Consider the following 26475-nt stretch of genomic DNA (forward strand, 5'->3'; position numbering starts at 1 on the left):
AATTGAGTCCTTTTTTATTTGATCAGAGCCAATGGAGTCTATCCAGTCAATTTTTGGCTGGAAATTGCTGATGTGGACGCCAACATGAAAAGATTTAGGACTCAACTGGCATAATTTGAAAGGTTTGTGACTGGATTGATATAAGTATAATAGGTTTAGACCTTTTTTGGGGGAAAATTATCAAATCAATCCTAAACCTATTGTACGGCGGCCAATTCAGTCCTAAACCTTTTAAATTCTTGCCAATTGAGTCCTTCCGGCCAATTTTGGCGGCCGGCGCTGACGTGGCCGCCGGCCGTCCAGTCAACGCTGACGTGGCAATTTTTAATTATTTTTTAAATATTTTTTTTTCTTTTTTTTTTTTTTTTGCTGTCTCCCCTCTGGCCGGTCCGGCGACCGGCGGCCGGCCAGAGGGGAGGGCCGGCGAGGCCTCTGGTGAAGCTCGCCCCGCCGGCCACCGGCGAGGGCTAGCCTCGCCGGCCCCTAGCTGGGCGAGGCGAGGTCGGCCTCGCCTCGCCGTCGTGACCTAGGTGACGGTGAGGCTCGACCTCGCCTCGCCGTCGCGACCCAAGCGACGGCGAGGCTCAACCTCGCCTCGCCTCGCCTCGCCTTGCCGTTGCCTGGGTCGCGACGGTGAGGCGAGGTCGAGCCTCGCCGTCGCCTGGGTTGCGACGGCGAGGCGAGGCCGACCTCGCCTTGCCTAGCCAGGGGCCGGCGAGGCTCGCCCTTACCGGTGGCCGGCGGGGCAAGCTTTGCCAGAGGCCTCGCCGGCCCTCCCCTCTGGCCGGCCGCCGGACCGGCCAGAGGGGAGACAGCAGAAAAAAAAAAGAAGAAAAAGAAAAAAAAAAGATTAAAAAATTTAAAAAAATAATTAAAAATTGCCACGTCAGTGTTGACCGGACGGCCGGCGCAGGCCGGCGGCCGTGTCAACGCCGGCCAGCCAAAATTGACCGGAAGGACTCAATTGACAAGAATTAAAAAGGTTTAGGACTGAATTGGCCGCCGTATAATATGTTTAGGACTGATTTGACAATTTTCCCCCTTTTTTGGTAATCCTACATGTCTCCTTTGCTTCATCTTAGTTGCCAATACTATAATTTTTGGTAATGTTCTAGATACTAAGACTCTTATGCTAAATTATCTTGTAATGCGGCGTGACGATTTTAAATAGTTATCTAAATAACGAGTCTACTCAAACATCTAAGGAGAATTTGTCTCATCATCTGTAAAACAATAGTATACCAGCTATAGTAACGCTAGTGTCATTCTTATTAGGGGTGAGCGGTTCCAGGTTCCGGTTCGGTTCCGCTTGGAACCTGGAACCTACCCTCAGGTACAGGTTCCTCATTTTTTGGAACCTGGAACCTACTCGTCAGAACGTGGAACCTGGAACCTACCCTGTCACAGGTTCCAGGGTCGGTTCCAGGTTCCAACAGGTTCTTTTTTTTAATTTCGTTTTTAATTAAACAAAATGAAAATAAACGCAACAATGACTAGGTATTAAAAAACAATATTTCGCTTAGTAGAAAGGGGATATTATCTAACAACCTAGATCCATTTATGCAGAATAGAAAACACCAAGAGTTCAGCATCATATAACTTTATTATCAATGGATCAGTGCAAATATATTTAGTAGAATGATATTGTCAATAAAAGGCCAATTAGCAACACCAATAGCAAACCTCATTAATCTAGGAAAGAAACTTAAAACAATATAATAGTGGAGGAGGCAAAAACTAGCTAATTTGGACTCAATATTGCAAAGAGATATCTTCTATACAAAAAGCAATAGAGGACATATCGCAATGTCGTAAAAGCATTTATACAGCTAAGCCCCCTTTGTGCAAGGCTTACTTTGCTGATGTTCAACTTAAAAATCATTGGAAGGGATAAAACGAAAATAAATCAAAGGAAAACAATCCAAAGGTCCACCACTTAAGACATACATGTTTACTGTCAGAAATCTTCTTACTTTCGAACTACATAGACTAGGCCAGTGGCAGCCCCAGCACCAGTATGCAGTCAACATTGTAGGAAATGCAAAATAGACGAAGAGGAAACGAAACCTACCTCTTGTAGCATAAATCATTGCTAATTCCTAAAACCGAATATCATAACAGATGCCTATACCAATACGTCCAACGTCTGCATAGAGCCAAAAAGAAAAGAAAAGAAAAGAAAAGAAAAGAAAAGAAAACAACTCAAACAACAAATAGACCAGAAGACTCAGGCAACTAAATGTTCCATACATAGTTACTTAAGGAAAGAAAAGTTACCTTGCGGTGCTTGGCTTTCAGCACTCCAATGGAACCAAAAACACAGCAAGCGTTGTACAATCGATCACCACATCTTTCTGGGATTGAACTGCCCACTATGGTAACCTTCAAGGCCTTAGCAGCTTCATATAACATAGCAGTTGAAGGAGATGAACCTCCATCAATGTCCTCAGCATAAACAGGGAAGCTATCATTTGAATAGGGACTGTTCCATATTTCCTGGCACAAAGTCAACAAAACCATGAGGCAAGCTGCGTGATTTTTCCCTCCTTTTATAGAACGGCGCAGGCTGCAAATATGGCTGATTTTACTGGAAGCCAAAGCTTGCAGTATATAAACATAGCAATTACATAAGCATCAACAAGAACTTAGCCACAGAAAGTCACCCAAAACTGATGAAATAGACACGTGCCTGCTCAAGATGCTTTTATCCATTCTTTCTTCTAGTGCACGCCTTCACAAAAGGGCATTTGATAAGGTATACAAAGTTCTTGTAAGCCATAAATTTCCCATTTTGTAATCAGGAGGCACATCCAAACTTTCCGTAGCTACATGAAATCATGCAAAAAAAAAATGTCATTTCCATAGAGTTAGATGATTGGATTATCATGAGATAACAATGAATTATTCTAAATCAGAAGACGATCAACCAGGAAGATACATGCCTTTCCAGCTTTTCAAAGAGCAGCACATTGTGCCTCTGCTTCTGAAGGGGCCTGACATATATAAACTGAATCTGGTATCTAACATTTTTGTTACGAATAAAGAAGAATGAACTTCTCAGACAGAATAGTAACCTCAACTACTGGGATACCCATAAGTCTCAATAGTTTTTTGCAGTCTTCATTGTGCTGTTGTGTCACCTGCAATGGTATCAAAGCCATGTACCACATGCGCACACATATCTGGTTAGCTACATAGATAGGTTTTTCTGGAAAACAGAGACAACATCAAACTTCTCATCGAATAGAACTAAAATATCGCACAGTAAGGAAGTGATCAAAACAAAGACAAACCTTCACATTTAAGGTAACTAAACGTATTCATAGACAATTAAAAAAAAACGAGAGAAGAGAAGGCTACATAATAATAAAGTACCGTTGTGCGAGCTCTTGCTTCTTCAAATCAGGAGGTTTACCATCAAATACGTAGCTATCATAACAACATAAAGCATAATTCAGAGAAGCACAAACTTCATTCTTCTTAGCATTCTATCCCAATGAAAACATAGGAGGTAAAGAAAAAAGCTTACACTGGCTGTATCCCTGCTTCCAACAGCCTAATTGTTCGGTAATGCATGCCTTGCAGATGACTACATGAGACGACAAATCAAAACGCAGCTCAAAGTCAACACTTCCCAAGAACAAAGATCACATGGCAAGTACAAAATAATGTGACACACGTCGATCTCATATACATAAACCCCAATCCAAGCAATAACAACTGAAGCATCAAAACAGAAACTCGAGCAAAGTGGATTATCATTCCATGGAGTATTCCGATGCCATTAGTGGTTACTGGTGACTTGACCAGCCTCATTGGTGAGCATCTGAGTCCCCTTCCTCCCAACCACAACCTGATCCACCAATCAAAGACCAAAAAAAACCCCCAACACTCAAAATCCAAATCCCCGCCGACACCGAAACACACAATCAATCAGGAAAATCAACTCATAAAAAGCAAAGCACTTAACGAGGAACTGATAGATGCTCATGCTGGCATCGACGGCGATCCTCCGGCAGAAGTAGCTCTCCAGCTTTTACTCCCTCATCGCCTTAGGGGCATTGTCCGCCAGTAGCTTTGTCAGCCCCTATCGAAATCAACGGACGACTCAATCAACAATGAAGAAGAGGGAGGTGGAACTACCTTGATGCCCATTTTCGGAAAGAAAAAAAAATTTCCCGAATCGCATCGCGAGCATGGGCAATGTTCCTCTCTTTATCCGCCGTCACCGAAAGTTGGCATAGCCCGATCTGAAACTGAAACCACACCACCCAAAGAAAAGACATCAAATTTCGAGGTCGCATCGATGATCGAAGTCGACGGGTTCGAGCCCATGCCTTGGCGAGGGGAGGAGTGGGCAGAAGGAGCGCGGGCGTCAACTGACGCTTACTCTTGTCCTTGCTCGCTCCCTTCTTGCGCCTCCAGCCACAGGCCGCTCGATTGGTCACCAAAAGAACCCAGACTCGGAAATCCGCCGTGGATGAGCCGGACCGTGGTTGATGAAGACAGAGGAAGAGCCGAGGCGGACACCGAACGGAGCAAGGAGAGGCGAGAGGGTCTCGTCGAGTCGTGGGTGTGGGGAGTGGGAGAGAGGGCGCAACGGAGGAGCAACCGAGAGAGAAATTTGTGTAGAAAAGTTAGGGTTTTTATTTTTTACTAGAAAGAGCGTCGGTTCCGGTTCCCGGTTCCCGGTTCTGGAACCGAGAACCGGGAACCGGAACCGGAACCGGAACCGGCGGTTCCTAAAAAATTGGAACCGAGAACCGGAACCGCTCACCCTAGAACCGGGAACCGAACCTTACCCGCCGGTTCGGTTTTTCGGTTCCCGGTTCTACCCTGGAACCGTGCTCACCCCTAATTCTTATTGATAGGCAAATACGGACCATCCATAAGATGGCAAGCATGACACAAGCTAAAGGTACAGAACTGCAATATTAATGTATACTACATGATGCAAAAGTTCCTATAAATAGGTCAAATGATACGCCAGCGTCCTGTGGAACTTTGGTTATGTTTGCATGATGGGAGGAAAGGAATAAATGGCGAGAAAATAAGAGGTTTTAAATATGAGTCGATATCATATACTTATACTTTCATTTCGTGTCGGTCCAGTTTTCTACTCCTTGGATCGCCACAACTCCTCACGATTACACAGACAAAGGCCAAGGTTGCTGGTCAACTTCCCTCGTCAGATTGTATATGCAATAACCCCATCCCGACTTGTTATGTAACAGACGAAATGATGGGCATGAACAAGCCAATCCAATCAAATATCATATCAAACATTAATGATTAGATGCACAAAATTTGGGACCAATGTTGTCTGATGAGAAAAACCTCGAAAATCTGCTCCCTCAAAACCTAATGTCCTTGCCCCTTATTCTTCGAAAAATAGAAATGTCATTTTCAATGTAGACTTCTAGCATTTCAGGGCGTGGGCAAGAAGCAAAGCCAGTTTCGCTTGATGTTCCTTCCCATGTTCTGTCGTGGAGTCGTTGCTTGCCATGTTACTTGCTTTGCTCCTACCTACCATGGAGGCTTACTATAATATGGACTTGGACGGCTGCTTAATGCTTCAACTACGCAACAATAGACTCCTATGAGCGACTGTAGCGGCCTCCATTGGCACCGTCCTCTTGTGCATCGTTTTCGGGCTTCGCGGTTGAGTACTTGTTCACCCGTTCGGCAGCTTTCTTAGCCTAAATGAAACCATCGTCACGAGATTTTCAACGAGATTGTTGTTTCAAGAGAGAGAGAGAGAGCGAGCATGCCAACAAACATATATTTACTATCGCGTGGATATACCTCCTTATCCCAATCTGAGCGTATCGTTATGATCGCCAGGATCACTGTCTGAATCGCTGTGCCACCAAATATCATCCCAGCCCACATGCCCTAAAAGATAGCATTCACAAATCATAAGAATCTCCAAGAACTTCTTGATTGAAATGACCGAACTTAGCATGATTATTTTAGGTAAGACGTAAATTAGGCGAAAAGCGTACCCTGACACCCCAACCAGCCCACCATCCCAAAAGTATTCCGAGAGGGAGCCCGACAACGTAATAGCACCCTAGATTTATGTATGCGACATACGCTTGCCATCCCGATCCCACGGCTACTCCTGTCATATATAAAACAAGAGTATGTTGTCAGGTTCGAGTTTAACATAAACTGATTAATATAGGACACAAAAGTATAGTCTTTATGCGTATTTCTACAAGCATAATGAGCCGAACAATGAATTTCAAGGCGCACAGCATCACAATTTAGCCAACTCCCCGTCAATATGGTTAGTTTGGCAACAAACTGAAGCAATGACTGACGGATTGGGAGCAAAAGAACGTGCATTTCGGTACAGACACTTAATGTAAAAGTTGGCATGATAATGACCGATGCTGCACCCCAGTATCGAAAGTTCACAGGAATCACACCTGACAGAATCGGTTGGACGCTGTTAAGGAGGATCGTGACTCCTAAGAGGAGGGAGAGCTGGTCGACCTCTTCGAGGACGTCGTCGCTCGACGTGAATATGTACGCAAACTTATCGTGAAATATCAGGATCAGGGCAAAGAAGAAGATGCCGATTATGGTCGATTGAACCACGGAGACCTTGGTCGCAAACTTGGCGCCTTGGCCGTTACCGGCGCCCAGCTCGTTCGCCACCCGAACGCTGTGAAATTCAACCGAGGTTAGAGGAAAATGGTCGCAGAACCAAGTGATTTTCATTCAAACGCTTTTTCTGGTCATATCTCGAAGTATGACTGTTAGCTCGAACACAGAGGTAGGGCAGAGAGAGAGAGAGAGAGAGAGAGAGAGAGAGAGGGAGAAGGACAGAGGGGTGTACCCGGTTGCAGCAAAGAAAGCAAGTGGAATCATCATCTCCCAACCATTGATACTCATGCTGCAACGTACGGACATAAATAAGCGAAGTGAGTCCAAAAGCAACTCCCTTTTCTTGAGATATGACTGCATTGTCACTTTTAAAGCAGACCACAAGACGTCGGCACGTCGAAAATGAACTTCGATTTCCTTAAATAACTATTTATGATGGAGAAAGAACGTTTGCTTTCGGAAAAATAACATAAATAGTGCCTACCTTTTACCGCAAATTAAATTGTGGTCCCTAAACTTTTAATTTTTTCAACATAGTCCATGAACTTTAATTCAATATGCAATGTGGTCCATGACCTTTTAATATATTTAATATGGTCCTTGAACTATTGGTACACTTTCAATTTCGTCCCCGAGCTAGATAATCCAGGGACTAGATTGAATATTTACCAAAAATTCAAGGATCACATTGCATATTGGGTTAAAGTTCAGGGATCACATTGAAAAAATCGAAAGTTCAGGGACCCATTGCATATTGAGGTAAATTCAGGGATCATTTATGTGATCATCCCATGGTTTTTCAATCCAATACTACATTTAGAATGAAGTTTTTTTTGTGACCTGTGACAATAATCACTTCCTGCATGATTATCAAAATATAAGATGACGAAAGAGCATATGCAAAATTAAAACGAGACGTAGACGTACCAGATCGACAAAGCATCTACCGCAACCGTCGCATCTTGTAGGTACCCCGTGAGCAATATCAAAATTCGATAGTACCAGTTTTCCAAGCTTCTCAATCAAACAAAAACCAAAAACCCAGTTAACAAAATGACTTTCTTTTCCCCCTTAAGAAGCAAAATTGAACATTGGGACAACGTGAAATAGAACAAACAACAACCTGAGATCGAAACTGGAGAAAAAAACGAACACGAACTCTCACCAGAGCATGACCCCAGAAGCCGCCGAGAGCTTGAGGAATTCCCAGAGCCCCGAGAACGCCTCTGTCGAGAAACCGGACCACGTCAACGGGCACCCGCCGCACATGGTGTACCCGAACAGCCCGAAGACAAGGATCCACCACGAGATGTCGAGCACCACCGACAGCCCGACGATCCCGAACCCGAACACGTAGACCGCAAGCCAGCTGAAGAGGATGTTGAAAGCGAGCGCGGCAAGCGAGACCCACGCGATGACCACGTTCTTGAGCTGGCACTGGAGGAACCGCTGGAGCGGGAACTGGAAGGCGAAGCTGAAGTGGAGCGGGATCATCCACGCTGCCGCCACGCCCGACAGCTCTGCCACGTCGTCGGGCTGGCCGAGCAGCCTCATGAGAGGCGCGGTGAACACGTAGACGGGGAGCAGCAGGAAGCAGCAGCAGAAGAGGACGATCCACGACCGCTGCAAGTAGATGCCGAGCATGCGGTACCGCTTCGCCCCGAAGGCCTGCCCGCATAGCGTCTCAAGCGCGCTCCCCATCCCGAGCTGCATTCCGCCGCACAAAGTTCCAATCAATATTTACAAATACCATGAAAACAAAGTTGCATAAACAGTATGCTTGTCCATATTTTTGGAAGGCATTAATAGCATGTTATCTCATCCGCGCCATACCCTTTCACGGTTTTAAGACACATGCCCGAACATCCATATTAGCATCATAAGTAATCTCAGGAGAAGCAGTTTGTTTACCAGGAGGCCGAAATTGAAGCCGACGATGACGGTGTTGGCGATGGAGAAGGCGGCGAGCTCAACCTCGCCGAGGTAGCCGGCGAAGGCTTGACTGATGATGTTCATGGAGTAGGAGGAGACGCGGCTGAAGATGGCGGGGCCGACGATCCGCCATAGCTTCTTGGTTTCGATCCAGACCTTGGCCTTGAGGTCCCCGCTGTTGTTGTCCTCTCGGTCCTTGCTCTCGCCGTTCAGAGGCGACTCCGGCAATAAGGGTTGGCTCGAGCTCATGCCCTCTCGCTCATTGTTGATGCTTCCCATGTCTGAGCGATGATATTTGCACACAGAGAGAGAGAGAAAGAGAGAGACAGAGACAGAGATGGATAACTGGTTGGTCAAGATATTTATGGAGGCCGAAATCAAAGCTAATCACGGAGTGAGAGGTTGGCAAACTCCTCCCACATGTTTTGGTCAAGCAGAGGAAGCATAGTTCAAATTGAGTACTTTTTGATGTCTCAATCCCGATAGGACTTCGCTAGGAGAACGGCGCTGTTATTTTCCTACGAGCAACAGTGCAATTTGGACCATAAAATTTGCTACAGAAGACTATCTATTTTGCATAAGTGTAGGATTTAAGGAAACAAATCTAGTAATATTCAGGAAACAAGAATCGCATGGGGCCATTGACTGCCGAGTATCTCGCTGGAAATGCGGTTCCTCGCGAGTACGAGGATCTTGAGGCGGCGGAGACCAGTGAGGGAGGCAGGGAAGCTGCCGGACAAGGCATTGCCGTTTAGGTAGAGGGACTTAAGGTTGAGGAGGCCGGAGAGGTCAGGGACATTGCCGGAGATGGGGATATCCTTGAGGCTTAGGTGGCGATTTAGGTCATTTTTGGTGCTTTCTTCTTCTCTCTTTTGGACTGAATTGCTAAACGACGAGGCGTGAATAGGGAAGGAGTTGATGGAAGAGTGACGGTGCCGTCAGCTTCTCATTTCCCATCCCAATTGGAAACTGCGAAGATGACAGCATCGTCGTTGCGAGAGTAGAGACGATGCTGTCTCCACCATGTGATTTCCCATGGAAACTTGCTCAGTTTCCTTGGGGAATTTGAGAATCTCACTTAATGCAATATTTCCTGTTGGCAAAATCCCACTGAGTTCTATGTCTTAAATTTTTTACGTAAAAAAGGTTGGCCACAATGAAACAAGGAAAAAAAAAGAGAAGGAAAGACGTCAATCGCAATTGAGATACTTAGAAGTATGAAACTATAAATTTGTTCCGATTCACCGTCATAAATTAATAAATTAATTTGATTACATTTTCTAGTATCGATCTTCCGATTGAATTTAAATCTTACTTTATGAGAAATTGTAAAATAAACATGATCAAAAGTTATATTTGATTTTTGGGTCTGTATGAAATTGATTTGTTGTGATCTTATACTTGATGGCCACTGAAAAGAACTATACAAAAAATTTCTTTGCTATTTTTCCCTCTGTACTAGTTCAGAATTGTTTTGGTCAACTTAGAAATTACTCTAATGAAAATCTTAAGTCTCATCATAAAAAGTTAATGGACTCCATAACACGTGTAAAGTAGACCCAAATTTGGTGTGTCCTAATGTCACAATCCCTTTCATGGATTACTGGTATCTACAATACAATTGAATAATTTATCACAAAGTCTGCGATAACACAACTTTCATCAATAAAATTATTGTCGGACGAATTCCTTCATTTGAAAAATAATAGAAAAGATTGGTTTAGCCATATATATTTCAAAACGAAATAAATATGTTGGCAGATTACCACAAAAATTCTACTCTAGATGCCTCTTATTTCTCGTGATGATTTCAATGTGTTAATAAAAGAACTTTGTTGTTGTGTATGTAGATACACCCCCCCCCCCCCCACCCCAAAAAAAAAAAAAAAGCGAGCATAGTTAGTTTCTGTCTTCGGTGAATGATTATGATATGAATGCCGGTTGCCCTTTTCATGTGAAATGAAATGTGCGGTTACCCTTACACCGTTACCAAATTAAAATAACCGAACAGTTATGCTAGCAACATCTAGATCCTATTTAATTTGTATTCGAGTAGCGTGTACTATGAATACACCATATAAATAGATGCGCGAGATATGATGTGAAAGCTTGCCTAAACAAGTTAAATGATCAAATCTTTAAATATTGTAAGGTAAAGTGTGCTGACACTAGAACCTGAAAAGTACGGAAGAAACCAAAGCCGGAAAGCAACGCAAAACGATCACATCGGGGCGATCGACATGCCTGAGTCAGTGGCCGTGCCGGGAACTTTGAGAAGAGGCGCCGGAGGAGGTCGAGGAGAATGCCTGTCGACTGCCGGGGAGAAGTGCTGTATGTAGAGTTGGATAGCATTCAAAGTGAACAGAAGACCAGCCTGTGTCTTTTTGCCAATCTAGAAAGTTGAGTTATTAAGTTAAGAGATACATCTTGTCAACTTAATATAATATCGGCTCTTCTCCACAAATAAAAAAGGGCTTCGTAAGTCAACGTATCATGATTGGTTGCTGCTGCTTTTCTTTTATGCTTCCGTAAGGAGGAAGAAAGCAATTAAATGTTCTTCCCAGTTTACTATAGGACGAAAGATCGTATTATCACCACCAAGATGTGGTCGCGCAACCCATCAAGGGCGAGTGGTTTAGTTAAAGATTTGAACTCCTGAATTCCGGTAATTGAATTTCGAGCTCACTCGCGAGTCGGCACTAATGGAGGGCTCTTATCTAGTTAGCACTTTTTTGGGGTCCTGTCGACAGGCCGGTCACCTTCCACTGCACATCTTTGGAGGTTGGTTTGCGACTCTGGTATATAATGGTCTCGTGGTGCCGATGCGACATCGGACTTGGGGAGCCAGACGACGAGCATTCTGCAGCGGCGCGTGGAGTCATTTTGTAATGCCTTGGATCAAGTTGTCTCCATTTTTTTTTCTTTCTTCTTCCTATGCCTTCTAATTGCTGGATAACCTCAAGGATTCGCAAGTAAGTTCTTTTTTACCAAATGAGGCTCGTGACTCTTTTATCAAATCGAGACTCTCCCTTTAAGGGTAAATCTAATGGGGCCCGACACATGTGTTAGGATTATGCGCATAAATACAACAAAATAAAAGTGAGAAAGAGAAATCGAGATACAAGATTTATCCTGGCTCACTTTTAAATTAGGGCTACATCCAGCAAATGATTCCATTATAATTAGCACCTCCCACTTTTCTAATTACAACTCTCAATTACAAGAGAAAGACATTATATATTGGTGGCATAGTAGTTATTCATGAGCATAAACCCAAACTGTTAATAAAATAAGGACCAAAACTATAAAATCCTCAGGCAGCTCGGGGGCACTGCCCCGCAACCCTCACTGAGGTGGCTCCTGGGGCCCCATCTGCTAGCCGGAGAGCGAGATTTCACGCCTTCCTATTTATGAAGAGTATGAACGAGACCCCAACAATGGGAACTGATCACTTATTATTATATAATGTCAGGATCAATCAACACCAGAAACAGAAAATATAAATGGAGAGAAGTCGAAATTAAGATGCAGCAAACCGGGATATCTATCTCTGGATGCAGTCTGCGTCCAAAACCTTCCAAAGCATTCCTGGTGGTCAGCCAAGCGTCCCCACTGGATCACCTACGACACGTTTTTCACGATACATACGATACGTGAGACGATGTTGGTCGTTCTCCGTGGGGTCGTAGACCCTTGTTTCACCGGATGGGAATGCTGTCTTTTCCGACGTTGATAAAGCGGACGCCCGCCTTTCCACGTGCGCTCTATTTAGGGCTTTAAGCCTTCGTTGTCTTTTTTCTTTCTTTTGTTTCTCATTTCTTCTTTTGTCTTTCTTCTTTTCTTTTTAATTTGACACTGCATTTTGCTTTGTGTCTTCTCAATGGGTTTGGAGGTGAATTGCTCATATGAATGATCGGACCACAATGAATAAACATCAATAAAGTTTAAGGGGCAGGTGCATTATCGTTTGTTTAGACCATTATGCTACATGCTAATGAAATGTGATTATGCTAAAGTCTAAAAAATTTAGGAGAATGATGCATCGTAACCAACGAGTATTTATGATGTTCAAACTTTGAAGTTCTCTGATTTCTTTTTCCTTCTCGGTTTTTCAAGATCCCGCAAGTTTTTTTTTATTTTATGAAATTGCTCGTCTCAAATATTGATTGAGAATGGAAAATAGATCGCGAGTTTCAGGATTCGAATCTCTATCGTTCATGATTTTTGAAACAACCAATCTTGCTCGTTGTCATCCGATTTCGTTAGGCTCCAGCTCATATGTCAGACTTTGGTCTCGGCATCTTCTATGCTTTTCGGCTTTTCTTTCCTTTCTATATGTTGTGATTTTCCAATTAAACATATTATAGAGAGTGCCTGCTCACTTGCATAGAGGAACAACTGAAGGAAGGGCTACACATACAAATCCACCAAAAAAATATTCAGTGGTGTCAAACCACCGCGTCATCAGCATACGGGGCATACATAATCCTACTCAGATCCATTAAAAAAGTGATGCGTGTCCAAGTGATGTGGATATTAAAATATGAAAAATTAAAAACCTTGCAGGCTTGTACCCTCCCGAGACCCGATGGCTAACGACAACCGGCGAAGGCAAGCGATGTTCAACGGCGGTAAGGAAAAAGATCCGGAACTTAAATGTGTCCGTTCAAAAGTCGAATTCTCAAACAATTTTGTTTGAGAAAATTGTTAACAAAGATCTTGCTACATTACTCGAGCAGGGTGCTTTTCATGGGAGATGCGATTAATTATGATTTCATTATCAGAAGATAATATAACCATTGTTCATTGATTGCTATACAGTGCCGCTGGTGATAATGCTCAATTTATCAGGTCACGAAAGGGTCCCTAATAAGTCCGACGTGAATGATTCATTAATTGTGCATTATTTCAATCAATGAATTCGGCCCGGATCCACAAAATAATTCGAGCCTGAGCGAGCCCATCAAGCCAAGTGGGCTTGACCTAGATTGTTCCCATGACACGTTGTATTTTTTGGATTATTAGAAAAATTTAACAAAGTTAACTGTAAACTACTAAACTTATGGTTATATATCGTATGGTCAAGGGGAAGAAAAAGTCAGATGTTCACCTAGGAAATTACAACTTCGATGTCAAGGTCTTGTGCTCTTACATTCAACCGGCTTCCGAGTGATTCGATAATTTCTTGACTTGTCATTTCGAATCGGGTAGATTTGTATGTATTATTCCATGTTTCGCTTGCGATTCTGTGCAAACCTAATCGGCTTGTTCTGTCGATATTGTTTCGACAACTATTGGTTTTGAGCCAATTGGGAATCACTCCCCGTCAAACCTTGTCAGGCGAGAAATAGAAAGAATTTTCGGCCAATTTCTTGCACTGAGAACTGGACACACGTCCCATATCTCCATTTGCCCTCTTCCGTTGGTCTATGATTTATGAGTTGGGTTAGGCCTCGGTTTGTTTGTCTTTGTATGGTGTATGAGCTAAGAGCGCATATACTATCAAATGATATCTAGCTACTAACAAGGGGGACTACTGTCTGACTCTTTTCATGAATCTTGTACTAGCAAATCGGGTAAGGGGTAAGGGCATTACATGTGATTTTCCTTTATATTAGATCTATTAAAAGATTTAAACAATCTGAAATTGGTGCTTAGGGCCTTTTCCTCTTCGTCATGTAAGTCAGAATCTCACCTTCCATTTTAGCTCTTGAGCAGGAATTCTGAGTGAATTAACCGCACATATATAATTGTGAAATGTTGAGTTTAGAGTGAAATGTTTGACAACCTTCAATTGTGATCCTCTAAATTTAGAATTAACCGCAGCTATACAATTTATCCTTACACGCCTAGTTATCAATGGCCGAGGATTAGGTATCATCGTTGGTTTCTTTTATTCTTTCTCCTTCTAGCTTCTTCCCTATTCCGCTCCTTAGTTACTACATAGAAACCCAAGAAGTTTGTCATTGTCACCATCGTGCCCAACACTGATAGGTCTCTCTCTCTCTCTACATTTGCAAGCAAGTTTGCGACCGCGCGATTGAGAATTGTAACGACGGAAAGAAAAATGTATATTATCAAATGTAGAGACACGAGTCTATTTATAAGCTATATCTAAAAACTATCCAAAGTTGCAAAGTATTATTTACAATCAATCGGGACCAATGAGGGGAAATATACACGATGCCCTAGAAATATCTTTTAACTGTCACAACAAGGCTGTTGGAGATCGAGGGGTCGTGACCTCCTCTAACGGCCTAAGACCGGATCGCTTAAGTTAAGAGAGAGAGAGCTCAGATCTGAGGCCCTAAATTTGAAATCAAAAGAGGTATGTAGAGAGAGATAGCGTCGAGTGTAGAGGGTTAAGGACGGAGGAAGGCGAAGTGTGCCTGCCGTTGGCGGTGGCTGGTGGAGGCGGAGGGTGCGGCTGCGTAGTGTTGGCCGATTAAGCGACCGCAGTGATACTAGAGGGCGACAATCAGAGGAGGATATAGTATGGAGAAAGAGGAGATAGAAGATGGGTGGTGTCCCATCATCTTTTCGGAATGTCTTGGTTAAATTTACGACATCTATTTAGAATGTGTTGATGCGGCGTCCTCTTAAAGGAGTAACTTGGAGATTTGAAGTTACCTTGTGTTAGGCGATAACATAATACTTTTATGTGGAAAAATTCTGAAAACAGGATCTTAAATCTTCATGATTTTCACAATAAGAAGGATGAAGACATACGTTTATCCATAGTGTTGCCCTTGAATATAATTGTTGCAGAAACAGAAGAAACGTAGAAATTTGATTTCTCTCCCTTAACCCACTTTTCTCTTTAACGTATTTTATCTGATGGAGGATAGAATACAATCATAAGTTCTTTCTTCTGTGGGTGGAGAGAGGACCAAAATCTATTTATATGGGCTTTCACTAGATGCCTTCCATCAAAGCACATTCCGTTTCGTAGAGTCGCATCTCTTCATAGCCAATACGATTATTATAGCATAATAATTATTAAACCATTAATTTAATAACATCATGTGGCCACAATTATTCTTACACCTTGTTGATAAGAGAAATGCTCTAGACGTCCCTATTAACTTTTTCTTACTTTATTTACAAGATAAGTTTCAACTGGAGGTAAAACTTCTGCCAATAAATTAGGCCACGCCATTAGTGGAACTAATCTCATGCAAAACCAGTAACGTCTCAGGTTTAAGACTAGCTAGTCACACAGCCACATCAATGGCTTCCTTCTCCTTCTCCATGATCATTACCTTCTCCTTCTTTTTGGTTGTTGCATTCGTGGTGGCTTCGGCTCAGCTATCGCCGAACTTCTACGCAAGTTCGTGTCCTTCGGCTCTGTCCATTATTCAGGAGACCGTGAGCACGGCGGTGTCCTCGGAGCCCCGAATGGGAGCCTCGCTCTTGCGTCTCCATTACCACGACTGCTTTGTCAATGCAAGTTGTTCTCTTTTTCTCTTCGTATGTCATCTTCATCATCAAGTTCCACTGGATACATCACTTTCTTTGGTAAAAAAAAACACATGATTAGGTTCACACAGCCACTATATACAATCAAAAGACAAAAAATGAGGCGAGTCTTGTGTTGATGTCGCGACCTAATTTCGTACTGTGTTGTTCTTCCTAGATTATAAATGGCATATTCAATTCTAGGCGATTCTTCTACTTCCATCCAAGCTGCTTTATAAATCAATATTTTATCATGATACTGTCAAACTTTGTTCAAGCAGAGAGTGCAAACGAGGTCGAAACAAAAGCTTAATGGCTTGTCAACAGTAATGCTAAGAATATCGAGGTTTGAACAGGGTTGTGATGGCTCCGTATTGTTGGATGACACCGAGAGATTCACGGGCGAGAAGACGGCTCGCCCCAATGTGAATTCAATCAGGGGTTTCGACGTGGTTGACAACATCAAGGCTCGGCTCGAAGGACAGTGCCCCGGGATCGTTTCGTGTGCCGACATCCTAGCCGTCGCAGCCCGCGATTCCGTCGTTGCTGTAAGATGTCTTTTCTACCTGTAGAGAAACACGAGATATCCTTTTGATCATCTCTCAAAAGAGAAGGAAACAAAAATCTATCGACAAGCTCACATTTCTTCTTAACATGGCGTGACAAACCAATAAATATTTTAACAAAATAAAGTGGTTATGTACTGCAACAACTATATAATATCCATATTTATTGGTCACACGTGGTAATATTGGCAAAGAATAAATTTTCCAATTCCCATGGCGATGCATTAATTGATGATTTCGGATCAAATGTTACTCTGAGTGTAGTCTTATTCCTTTCAAATCAGTAAGATCGAAGGTGACTATGATCAGATCAATTATACTGATTGTGGATCATGCAATGTTTTTCAGTTGGGTGGACCAACGTGGACCGTACTGTTAGACAGCAAGGCTACAGCTCAGCAGAGATTTCCTCCATGATTATTTTCCTGTATTAGAGATATAGATATATTTAGGAGATTTTGTCTTGATTTTGATTTGCTGTAATTGATATTTGTTATTTGTTACTTTAGATAGTTAACCTTTAAAGCCTATAAATAAGCACATGTATCTTTCATTAGCGATGTACAAAATATTATTAAAACACAATATATGGCTGCCTTTAGCCGCAACTCTTGTTGCCTTGAGATATTAATTTCTTGAGGTTTTACATGGTATCAGAGCTATCAATTGCGAAAGCATCATAGCCATGAGTTCCAATCTAAATTCCTCAATGGAATCGAGTCCCGTGACATCCGCTGCTGTTAGCATCTCAATGCCATCCAGTTCAACAATCTTGTCTCTCACCAGTCCCGTCATTCCGTCATCTGGAAATTTCATGGGATCATCTGGTTGTCCAAATCTTGGGGTGAAATTCACCGGGGACAACTACGTGGTGTGGAAAGCTCGAATCCTCCCCTTCCTTCGTGCAAATAAACTGATTTCGATCGTCGATGGAACGCTACCATGTCCTCCACAACAAATTACTCAAACCAATACAGATGGTTCTTCCAATATTGTGCCCAATCCTGAATACGATAACTGGTATACACGCAACCAGATTGCTCTCGGGTGGATCTTAAGCACGACAGCCGATTCAATTGTGGGTCAGTTATCTAATCTGAGCACCTCTCATGCTGTGTGGAATTTCTTCTCTGCATCTTTCGCTGCCCAAAATAGTGCGCGAGCTACCCAATTGCGGCTGCAACTTCAGACGATGCGAAAAGGTAATCAAACAGTGACCGAATTTCTTCAACATGCTACTTTTATATCTGATCAATTGGCCTCCATTGGTGAGATCATCTCACCACAAGAGTACCGAACGCATATCTTCCGAGGCCTAGGAGCTGAGTTCCAAAGCTTGGCTGTTGCAATTTCGGTTCACACTCAGCATCAACAAATGACCAGGGAGTCTTTTCATGGCCTTCTCTTGGCTCATGAAGCACTGTTGGAGCTCCAGGAACCACAAACCACCCAACCAGCTGCCTTCGTTGCGCACAACACCAGCTTGGGCCAAAATTCTCATTCACATCGTGGCCCTATTTCCAATTTCAATAGCCCCAGCTCAAATACGGGGCAACAGAGGAATCTTAATCCTCATGGACAGCAGCCCAGCTTCAATAATCCGGGCAACTCTCAATATCGAAATATCGAAATAGGCTCTTTATGTACTCTTTTGCAATTCTTATATTTAACTTGGTATCGAAATTTCAATGGCAACAAAAATCAAAGACGTAGCAATGTGAGATGCCAGATTTGCAACCGCCCGGGACATAAGGCCATTGCTTGTCGCAATCGGTTCAACCAACAATTTGGGTTCTCTGGAGGCCACACGCACCAGCAGCAGTCACTTCCACCACAAGTTCAATTGGCTGAGATACCTCCTCCACCATCGGTGCTTTCTCCCGATGCCTGGTATCCCGACTCAGGTGCCACACATCATATTACCAACAATCCTCATCAGCTGTCCTCAGTTCAGCCATATCATGGCACTCAGCAGGTCACCATAGGTAATGGGTCAAATCTTCCCATCACTCACATAGGTACCCTTATTACCCGTGATTTCCGCATGTCTAATATCATGGTCGTTCCGTCTATCACTAAGAACTTAATTTCTGTTCGTCAATTCTCTGCTGAAAATTCATGTGACTTTATTTTCTCACCGAACTGTTTCTTTGTGAAGTGCCGTCGTACGGGCAAGATCCTTCTCCGGGGGGACATTAATCAAGGCCTTTACGCACTCTCATCATTGTCACCTACGTCTCCAACCTGCTTCGTTTCTCAAGTGGAGTCACTCACCCATTGGCATCGTCGTCTTGGTCATGCCGCATTTCCTACTATTTCAAGAATCTTCAATAAGTCGTTAAGTCCTGTTCCAGTTTGTTCAGCTTGTCTTTCCAGCAAGAGTCATAAACAGTCTCATCCACCGACCACTAATAGGTCTAAGGCTCCCCTAGAACTAGTTCACTTTGATGTCTGGGGGCCTGCTCCTGTCATGTCGTCCCAAAATAATAAATACTATGTTTGCTTTACGGATGATTACTCTAAATTTTCTTGGTTTTATCTTTTTCATTCTCGCTACCAATTCTTATCCATTGTCACTGTTTTCTTCACCTTCGTTGAAAATCAACTTAACACTAAGGTCAAAGCTTTTCAATCTGACCGTGCGGGAGAGTTTATCTCTGCACCGTTTGTTCATTTATTGCAAGCGAAAGGTATTTTTCACAGGACCTCCTGTCCACGCCTACCCCTTCAGAATGGCTCAGCCGAGCGCAAACATCGCCACATAGTTGAAATGGGACTCGCGATGCTCTATCATGCTTCTGTCCCCTATCATTATTGGGACTTTGCCTTTGAAGCAGCTGTACACATTATCAATCGGCTGCCCACACCGGTTCTGCAGAATAAATCACCATGGGAGATTTTATTTCAAATGGTTCCAGTTATTGCTCATCTAAGAGTTTTTGGCTGCACAGTGTATCCCAATCTTCGACCCTATGCGAAGAATAAACTGCAACCAAGGTCACATCGGTGCATTTTCTTGGGCTACCCATCAGGATACAAAGGATACCGGTGTTATTCCCCTCAGCATCGACGGTTCTACATTGTTGCTGATGCCGTGTTTGACGAATTAGATCTCCCTTATGCGCAAAACACTCCGCAATCATCTTCGGAGGCTGCCGCAACCATTCAGCCGCTTATTTCTGCTGAGTTGTCTGGAACTCTTTTGCCACAGCAACCACCACGTGAGCCTTGTTCTCCCTCTAATTGCGATTTGCAGTCTGCTAATTCCTTGCTGCAGAATCAGCGCAGTTCAGGTGTGTCCGAAACCTCACTGCATGAACCCACTGATGGGTCTCCCTCTCAGTCCGCAGCTGCACCAATCCTGACAGCAGCTTCTCCGCCGAATCCACTAGCTCAGCCGACACATCCTATGGTGACACGCCTTCGTGATGGCACTTTAGCCCACAGACACATTCGCAGTGATCACACTTATGCGTTGGCCACCTCTGTGTCAGATTTTGTCACACCTTCTTGCTTTAGTCAGGCTGTGAAAGATGCAAATTGGCATGCGGCTATGGCGGATGAATACACTGCCCTCATAAAAAATCAGACCTGGACATTAGTGTCCCCTCCTCCGAATTGTAAACCCATCGGTGCAAATGGGTCTTCGGGTTAAGCTCCGTCGATGGTTCTCTTGAGCGGTATAAAGCCCGATTGGTTGCAAAGGGATTCCATCAACAAGAAGGCATCGACTACAATGAGACTTTCAGCCCTGTTGTCAAGCATGTGACAGTTCGTACTGTCCTCTCTGTTGCCTTTTCTCGTGGGTGGCAACTCCGGCAGCTTGATGTGAAGAACGCCTTTCTTCATGGTCACCTAACAGAAGAAATTTTCATGGAGCAGCCCCCTGGCTTTGTTGATTCTGCTCATCCCCGCTATGTCTGCAAATTACAGCGATCTCTTTATGGTCTTAAACAGGCTCCTCGAGCCTGGCATCAACGCCTCAGTGCTTTTTTGGTTCAGCTGGGCTTCATTCCTTCAATTGCCGATTCATCACTCTTTATTCTTCATACAGCTCAGCATAGTATTTTCCTCCTGGTTTATGTTGATGACATTATTGTCACTGGGTCACCTAATGCGCCATTGTCGGCTCTCATTAAATCTTTGCAGCAGGAATTTTCTATTAAAGATCTGGGAAAGCTTCATTACTTTCTTGGCATTGAAATAGACCGGACAGACCGAGGCATTATTCTCCATCAGGCTAAATATGTTGCAGATTTACTTATGCGGGCCAAAATGACCGAGGCTCGTCCTGTTTCCACGCCATGTACCACTTCGGCTGGTGCCCCGTCTGCTCATCTTGGTGCACCCTTCTCCGATCCATCGCTATATCGCAGCATTGTAGGGGCTCTACAGTATCTCACGCTCACTCGCCCAGATATCGCATATGCTGTCAACACAGCTTGTCAGTTCATGCACTCTCCCACTGAGATCCACTGGCAATTTGTTAAAAGGATCCTTCGTTTCATCAAAGGCACTCAACATCATGGTATTCTCTTCACTCCCGGCTCTTCTTTTCAGTTGCATGCTTTTTCCGATGCGGGATGGGCTAGTGCTCCAGATACTCGTCGCTCTGTTGGCGGGTTTGGCATCTTCTTGGGTTCAAATCTCATTTCATGGAGCTCCCGCAAACAGCGGACCGTTGCCCGATCAAGTACCGAAGCCGAGTTTAAGTGTCTTGCGATACCCGTTGAGAACTTATTTGGATAGAAGCTCTACTACGCGATCTTCATGTTCGTCTGCTTGCTCCTCCTGTCCTTTGGTGTGATAATATTTCTGCTATCTATCTAACTGGCAATCCCATCTTCCATGCTCGCACTAAACATGTAGAGATTGACTACCACTTTGTGCGCGAGCGTGTGGCCAAAGGACAGCTTCATGTTCAGTACATCTCCACTCATGATCAACCAGCTGACATCTTCACTAAAGGCCTCTCCACTCCTCGGTTCCGTCTTCTTCAGATCAAGCTTACTGTGACTCCTGCCACATCAGCTTGCGGGGGGATGTTAGACAGCAAGGCTACAGCTCAGCAGAGATTTCCTCCATGATTATTTTCCTGTATTAGAGATATAGATATATTTAGGAGATTTTGTCTTGATTTTGATTTGCTGTAATTGATATTTGTTATTTGTTACTTTAGATAGTTAACCTTTAAAGCCTATAAATAGGCACATGTATCTTTCATTAGCGATGTACAAAATATTATTAAAACACAATATATGGCTGCCTTTAGCCGCAACTCTTGTTGCCTTGAGATATTAATTTCTTGAGGTTTTACACGTACAACTAGGCAGGAGAGATTCAACCACGGCAAGTCTGAGAGCTGCAAACAGCGATATTCCTCCCTCACTCTCAGACCTTAGCTTTCTCATATCCGCCTTCTCTAAAAAGGGCTTTTCTGCCAAAGAAATGGTCGCCCTCTCAGGTACTTAGTTTAATTTACTTGGCAAAAAATGTTATTAATCTGAGAAAGAAATTTCATTCTTTTGGTCTTTGCACTTTGGAAAGATTTTCTTTAATTGTCGTCGAACGAAAATCACCCGACCATGATCCGCCATTGTATGTGCTTCGTACCGCAGGAACTCACTTGATAGGCCGAGCAAGGTGCGTCTTGTACGGCATTCGCATCTACAATGAGAAGAACATTGACCCCACATTTGCTGCGTCGCTGGAGCAGGACTGTCCCCGTGCCGGTGGGGAGGATAATCTAGCGTCGCTCGACGCCACCGGCGATGTGTTCGACAACAACTACTTCAAGAATCTAGTGAGCATGAAGGGCCTTCTGCACTCGGACCGGCAGCTGTTCAACAACGGATCCACCGACTCGCAAGTGAATACCTACAGCCTTGACTCGGCCGCCTTCTTTGCCGATTTGGCCGATGCTATGGTGAAGATGGGAAACCTCAGCCCCCTCACAGGGACGGATGGACAAGTAAGAACGAATTGCAGGAAGGTCAATGCATCTTAATCAAGCAATTAGCTGATGTAAGGATGTTTGGATAATTTCTTGTAACTATTATATACAGATCTTGATAAACAGCAATAAGGTGATCACGTTTATCATACTTCTTATGTGGGGCTCCACCCGATCCGACAGCAATGCCGTTGATTAAGGTTGTGAGCTCGCATGGCCAGAATCAGAACATGTATGTGTTGAGCGTCAGAGACGTGGCAACAATATTGATTTGATGGAAGAAATTTTTGAAGGTGAAACGATCGCAATTCGCGCCTTTCTATTGCATGTCTCAATTACAAGAGAAATAGACTATATATAGGCCATAGTTTGATTCGAAATAAGAAACCTCTTTCTAGGAAACCTATTCTAATTAGGAAACCTACTCCGATTAGGAAACCATTCAATTAGGAAACCTATTCAAAATAGGAAATTTAATTGACTTAGGAAACTTTCCTCTTTCGGGCTCAAACTATAATTAGCACCTAAAAACACGAAAAATCAAAATATGAAAATACGAATAGACTCAAAAAAGGAAACAGGTATCAACAAATTTGGTTTAATTTCTAACACTCCCCCCTAAACCAAATTCTCTTCCATCAATCATTCCAAGCAGGCTCTTGAACTTTCGAAAAGCATTGATCTTGAGAGGTTTAGTAAAAATATCTGCTACTTGATCTCCGGTCTTCACATGCAATACTTCAACTTCATTCTCTTTAACCTGTTCTCGGATGAAGTGATATCGAACATCGATATGTTTACTTCGTTCATGAAAAACTGGATTTTTCGCCAAAGCAATAACAGAAACATTATCAACAAAAATCTCCGTTGCTTTCGTCTGCTCCATAAGAATATCTTTGAGTAGTCTTCTCAACCATATTGCATGATAAACGCATGAAGATGCAGCTACATATTTAGCTTCACATGTCGACAGAGTAACACTTGATTGCTTCTTTGATGACCACGTGAAAGCAGTGTCGCACAAGAAAAATACAAATCCCGTGGTGCTTTTTCGATCATCGATATCTCCACCATAATCACTATTCGAATAAGCTCTAAGTTTGAAAGATTCAGAGCAATAATAGTGTAAGCCATGAGAAATAGTACCTTTGATGTACCGAAGTATTCTCTTTGCAGCTTTAAGATGAGATGATTTCGGCTTCTCCATGTATCGACTCACAATTCCAACACTATACATAATATCCGGTCTCGTGCATGTCAAGTATCTCAAACTCCCAATCAAGCTTCTATAATATGTCGAATCAACATCGGCACCATCATCAAACTTCGAAAGCTTGGTTCCGCACTCCATTGGTGTATTGACCGGCATACAGTTCTTCATGTTGAATTTTTCAAGGATATTTTCTGCATATCCTTTTTGGGAAATAAAAATCCCATCGGCACTTTGCTTCACTTCGATACCAAGGAAATAATTCATGAGACCATTATCGGTCATCTCAAATTCTTTCACCATCGATGCCTTAAAAGCATCAATCATCGCCGAATTATTTCCTGTAAAAACAAGATCATCAACATATAAACAGACGAGCAGAATATCACCTTTTTCTTGCTTCAAATAGAGTGCATGCTCGTATGGACATTAAGAGAATTCAATCGCCTTGAAATATGCATCAATTCTGGAATTCCATGCTCTCGGTGCTTGTTTAAGCCCATATAGAGCTTTCTTCAACCTTAGCACTTTGCCTTCATAACCTTTCACAACAAACCCCTCGGGTTGTTCAATATAAATTTCTTCTTCAAGGATGCCATTCAAGAATGCTGATTTGACATCTATTTGATAAATCCGCCAATTATTTTGAGCAGCAATGGAAATAATTAATCTAATCGTTTCCATGCGGATGACAGGGGCAAAAACTTCATCATAGTCGATTCCGGCTTTTTGCTTGTACCCCTTCGCGACTAATCTAGCTTTGTACCTTGTTACTTCACCTTTCTCATTCTTCTTGGCCTTGTACACCCATTTAACACCAATTGATTTCTTGTCCTTCGGAAGATTAGCAAGCTCCCATGTTTGATTTTTCTCGATGGCTTCAATTTCTTCGTTCATGGCTTTCCTCCACTTTTCTTCTTTGGCCGCATCATCATAAGCAAGTGGTTCATAATCTGCAAGAAGACATATAAGATGAAGCTCTTCGGTAGCTTCGTAAATTTTAGACAATCTTCTCGCTCTTGGCAATAGCGGTTCATCGACACTATTTGAAGAGGATGGTGTTGATGAACTTGAAGAAGATGTTGGAGAAGAAGGTGAAGGTTGATGCTTCAACTCCGTTTGATCGGAATCACCACGAACATTCGCTTCTTCTTTTAGATTTTCTTCCCACATTCCATCTTCATCGAACTTGACATCTCTACTTACATACACTTTCAAAGTGCTAGGGTCAAATAATCGATAGGCTTTGGATGATGAGTCATACCCGATAAAGATGAGCTTTTTGCTCTTGTCTTCAAGTTTCGATCTTTTTTGGTCTGGGACATGAGCATAGGCAATGCTCCCAAAAATTCTCAAGTGCGAAACACTTGGTGTTCTTCCGGTCCATGCCTCTTGTGGAGTTACGCCTTCAAATCCATATGTGGGACATCTATTTTGAAGATAGACGGCACACGAAACAGCTTCAGCCCAAAGTTCCTTTGACAAATTTTTGCTCTTCAACATGCTTCGAACCATATCAAGAATGATTCTATTTTTCCGTTCAGCCACACTGTTTTGTTGAGGAGAATACGGGGCCGTCAAGAAACGCCGAATACCATGATTTTCACAGAATTTGTTGAATATGGCTAAGGTGAATTCTCCACCACGATCAGTCCTCAAAGCCTTGATAAAATAGCCGCTTTCCTTTTCAGTCAGGTTCTTGAATTGTTTGAAAGTATCAAACACTTCTATCTTTTCTTTCAAAAAATACACCCAAGTTTTTCGAGTAAAATCATCAATAAAAGTAACAAAATATCGATGATTACCATATGAGTGAGGATTGATCGGGCCACACAAATCAGAATGAATCAACTCAAGCGGCCTCTTCGCTCGATAAGTCGCCTCCTTTGGAAAGCTAGTTCTGGAATGCTTGCCGATAACACACCCTTCACATAATTGATCAGGATGATCAATATGTGGTAAGCCATAAACCATCTTCTTGCGAGAAAGCAAATTGAGTCCGCCAAAATTGAGATGGCCGAACCTCAAATGCCACAACCATGAAGGATCATCTACGCATGCCTTTAGACATCGAGACATCTCACTCTTTATATTAAGAATAAACATCCTATTCTTCGGCATCTTCACATTTGCAATCAGTTTATTATTCCGATCTCTCAACATAAGATTAAGATCTCTCATATGAACAGTATAACCTTTCTCCAGAAGTTGTCCCAAACTCAATATATTACTTGACATTTTTGTAACATAATAAACATTAGTAATAAACTGACATGCACCATTCTTTAAGCGAATCAAAATTGTACCTTTCCCTTCAACAAGAATTTTAGAGTTATCACTGAATGAGACAGTCCCTTTAATTGTCTCATCTAACTCGGCAAACATCTCCTTTCTCCCGCACATGTGATTGCTTGCGCCGGTATCCAAATACCACGTATCGCTTTGACCTTCTTCATATTCTTTGAATGCCAATAAGAGAACTTGATCAGCGTCATTCACCAAGTTCGCTTTTTCGTCTACTCTGCTACTTTCTTTGTTCCAGCAGTTAGAAGCATAATGGCCAAGTTTATTGCAATGATAACATCGGATTTTAGATATATCATACCATTGGCTTGTCGAGTTCTTTCCTCTTCCACGAACACCTCTTTGGTACTGGTATCCTCCATCACTTCGAGCAGGATCTCCTCTGCTTCGTCCACGACCTCTTCCTCGAAAGTGACCTCGGCCACGACCTCGATCGC

At 43.0% G+C, this 26475-nt stretch overlaps 2 protein-coding genes, 1 long non-coding RNA gene and 1 pseudogene across 3 annotated transcripts; 1 reads left to right on the top strand and 3 right to left on the bottom strand.

The window, feature by feature from the left end:
* Positions 1-1745: 1745 nt before the first annotated feature.
* LOC130139781 (omega-amidase, chloroplastic-like) lies at positions 1746-4304 on the bottom strand (annotated as a pseudogene).
* On the bottom strand, positions 2694-3611 carry LOC130139733 (uncharacterized). The gene is made up of 3 exons (XR_008817835.1): positions 3530-3611; positions 3075-3429; positions 2694-2993 (listed from the first exon to the last, which is right to left on the bottom strand). It is a non-coding gene; the product is annotated as an uncharacterized LOC130139733 (long non-coding RNA).
* Positions 4305-5245: 941 nt separating the features above from the next.
* LOC115675955 (protein DETOXIFICATION 27-like) lies at positions 5246-8966 on the bottom strand. Its single transcript, XM_030598784.2, has 8 exons — positions 8527-8966; positions 7781-8322; positions 7543-7629; positions 6848-6904; positions 6435-6673; positions 6006-6124; positions 5806-5895; positions 5246-5699 (listed from the first exon to the last, which is right to left on the bottom strand). The coding sequence occupies exons 1-8, from the start codon at positions 8824-8826 to the stop codon at positions 5598-5600; spliced, it is 1536 nt and encodes a 511-aa protein (XP_030454644.2). The 5' UTR covers positions 8827-8966; the 3' UTR covers positions 5246-5597.
* Positions 8967-15777: 6811 nt separating this feature from the next.
* Positions 15778-22650, top strand: LOC115675686 (cationic peroxidase 1-like). Its single transcript, XM_030598438.2, has 5 exons — positions 15778-15993; positions 16362-16553; positions 16920-16940; positions 21882-22035; positions 22190-22650. The coding sequence occupies exons 1-5, from the start codon at positions 15778-15780 to the stop codon at positions 22576-22578; spliced, it is 972 nt and encodes a 323-aa protein (XP_030454298.2). The 3' UTR covers positions 22579-22650.
* Positions 22651-26475: the final 3825 nt, after the last annotated feature.

This window comes from Syzygium oleosum, unplaced genomic scaffold, assembly GCF_021117445.2.
Source record: "Syzygium oleosum isolate NSW1041296 unplaced genomic scaffold, Sole_v2.1 Sole_v2.13, whole genome shotgun sequence".
NCBI lineage: Eukaryota > Viridiplantae > Streptophyta > Magnoliopsida > Myrtales > Myrtaceae > Syzygium > Syzygium oleosum.

What these genes read in the sequence shown, in the direction of transcription:
- LOC115675686 (XM_030598438.2), top strand. Translation starts at nt 15,778, where the DNA reads ATGGCTTCCTTCTCCTTCTCCATGATCATTACCTTCTCCTTCTTTTTG. An exon ending in ACCACGACTGCTTTGTCAAT is followed by an intron (nt 15,994 to 16,361) that starts GCAAGTTGTTCT and finishes AGGTTTGAACAG; the next exon opens with GGTTGTGATGGCTCCGTATT. An exon ending in AGAAATGGTCGCCCTCTCAG is followed by an intron (nt 22,036 to 22,189) that starts GTACTTAGTTTA and finishes TTCGTACCGCAG; the next exon opens with GAACTCACTTGATAGGCCGA.
- LOC115675955 (XM_030598784.2), bottom strand. Translation starts at nt 8,826, where the DNA reads ATGGGAAGCATCAACAATGAGCGAGAGGGCATGAGCTCGAGCCAACCC. An exon ending in GCTTTCTTTGCTGCAACCGG is followed by an intron (nt 6,674 to 6,847) that starts GTACACCCCTCT and finishes TGAATTTCACAG; the next exon opens with CGTTCGGGTGGCGAACGAGC. An exon ending in CGTCCAACCGATTCTGTCAG is followed by an intron (nt 6,125 to 6,434) that starts GTGTGATTCCTG and finishes TATATATGACAG; the next exon opens with GAGTAGCCGTGGGATCGGGA.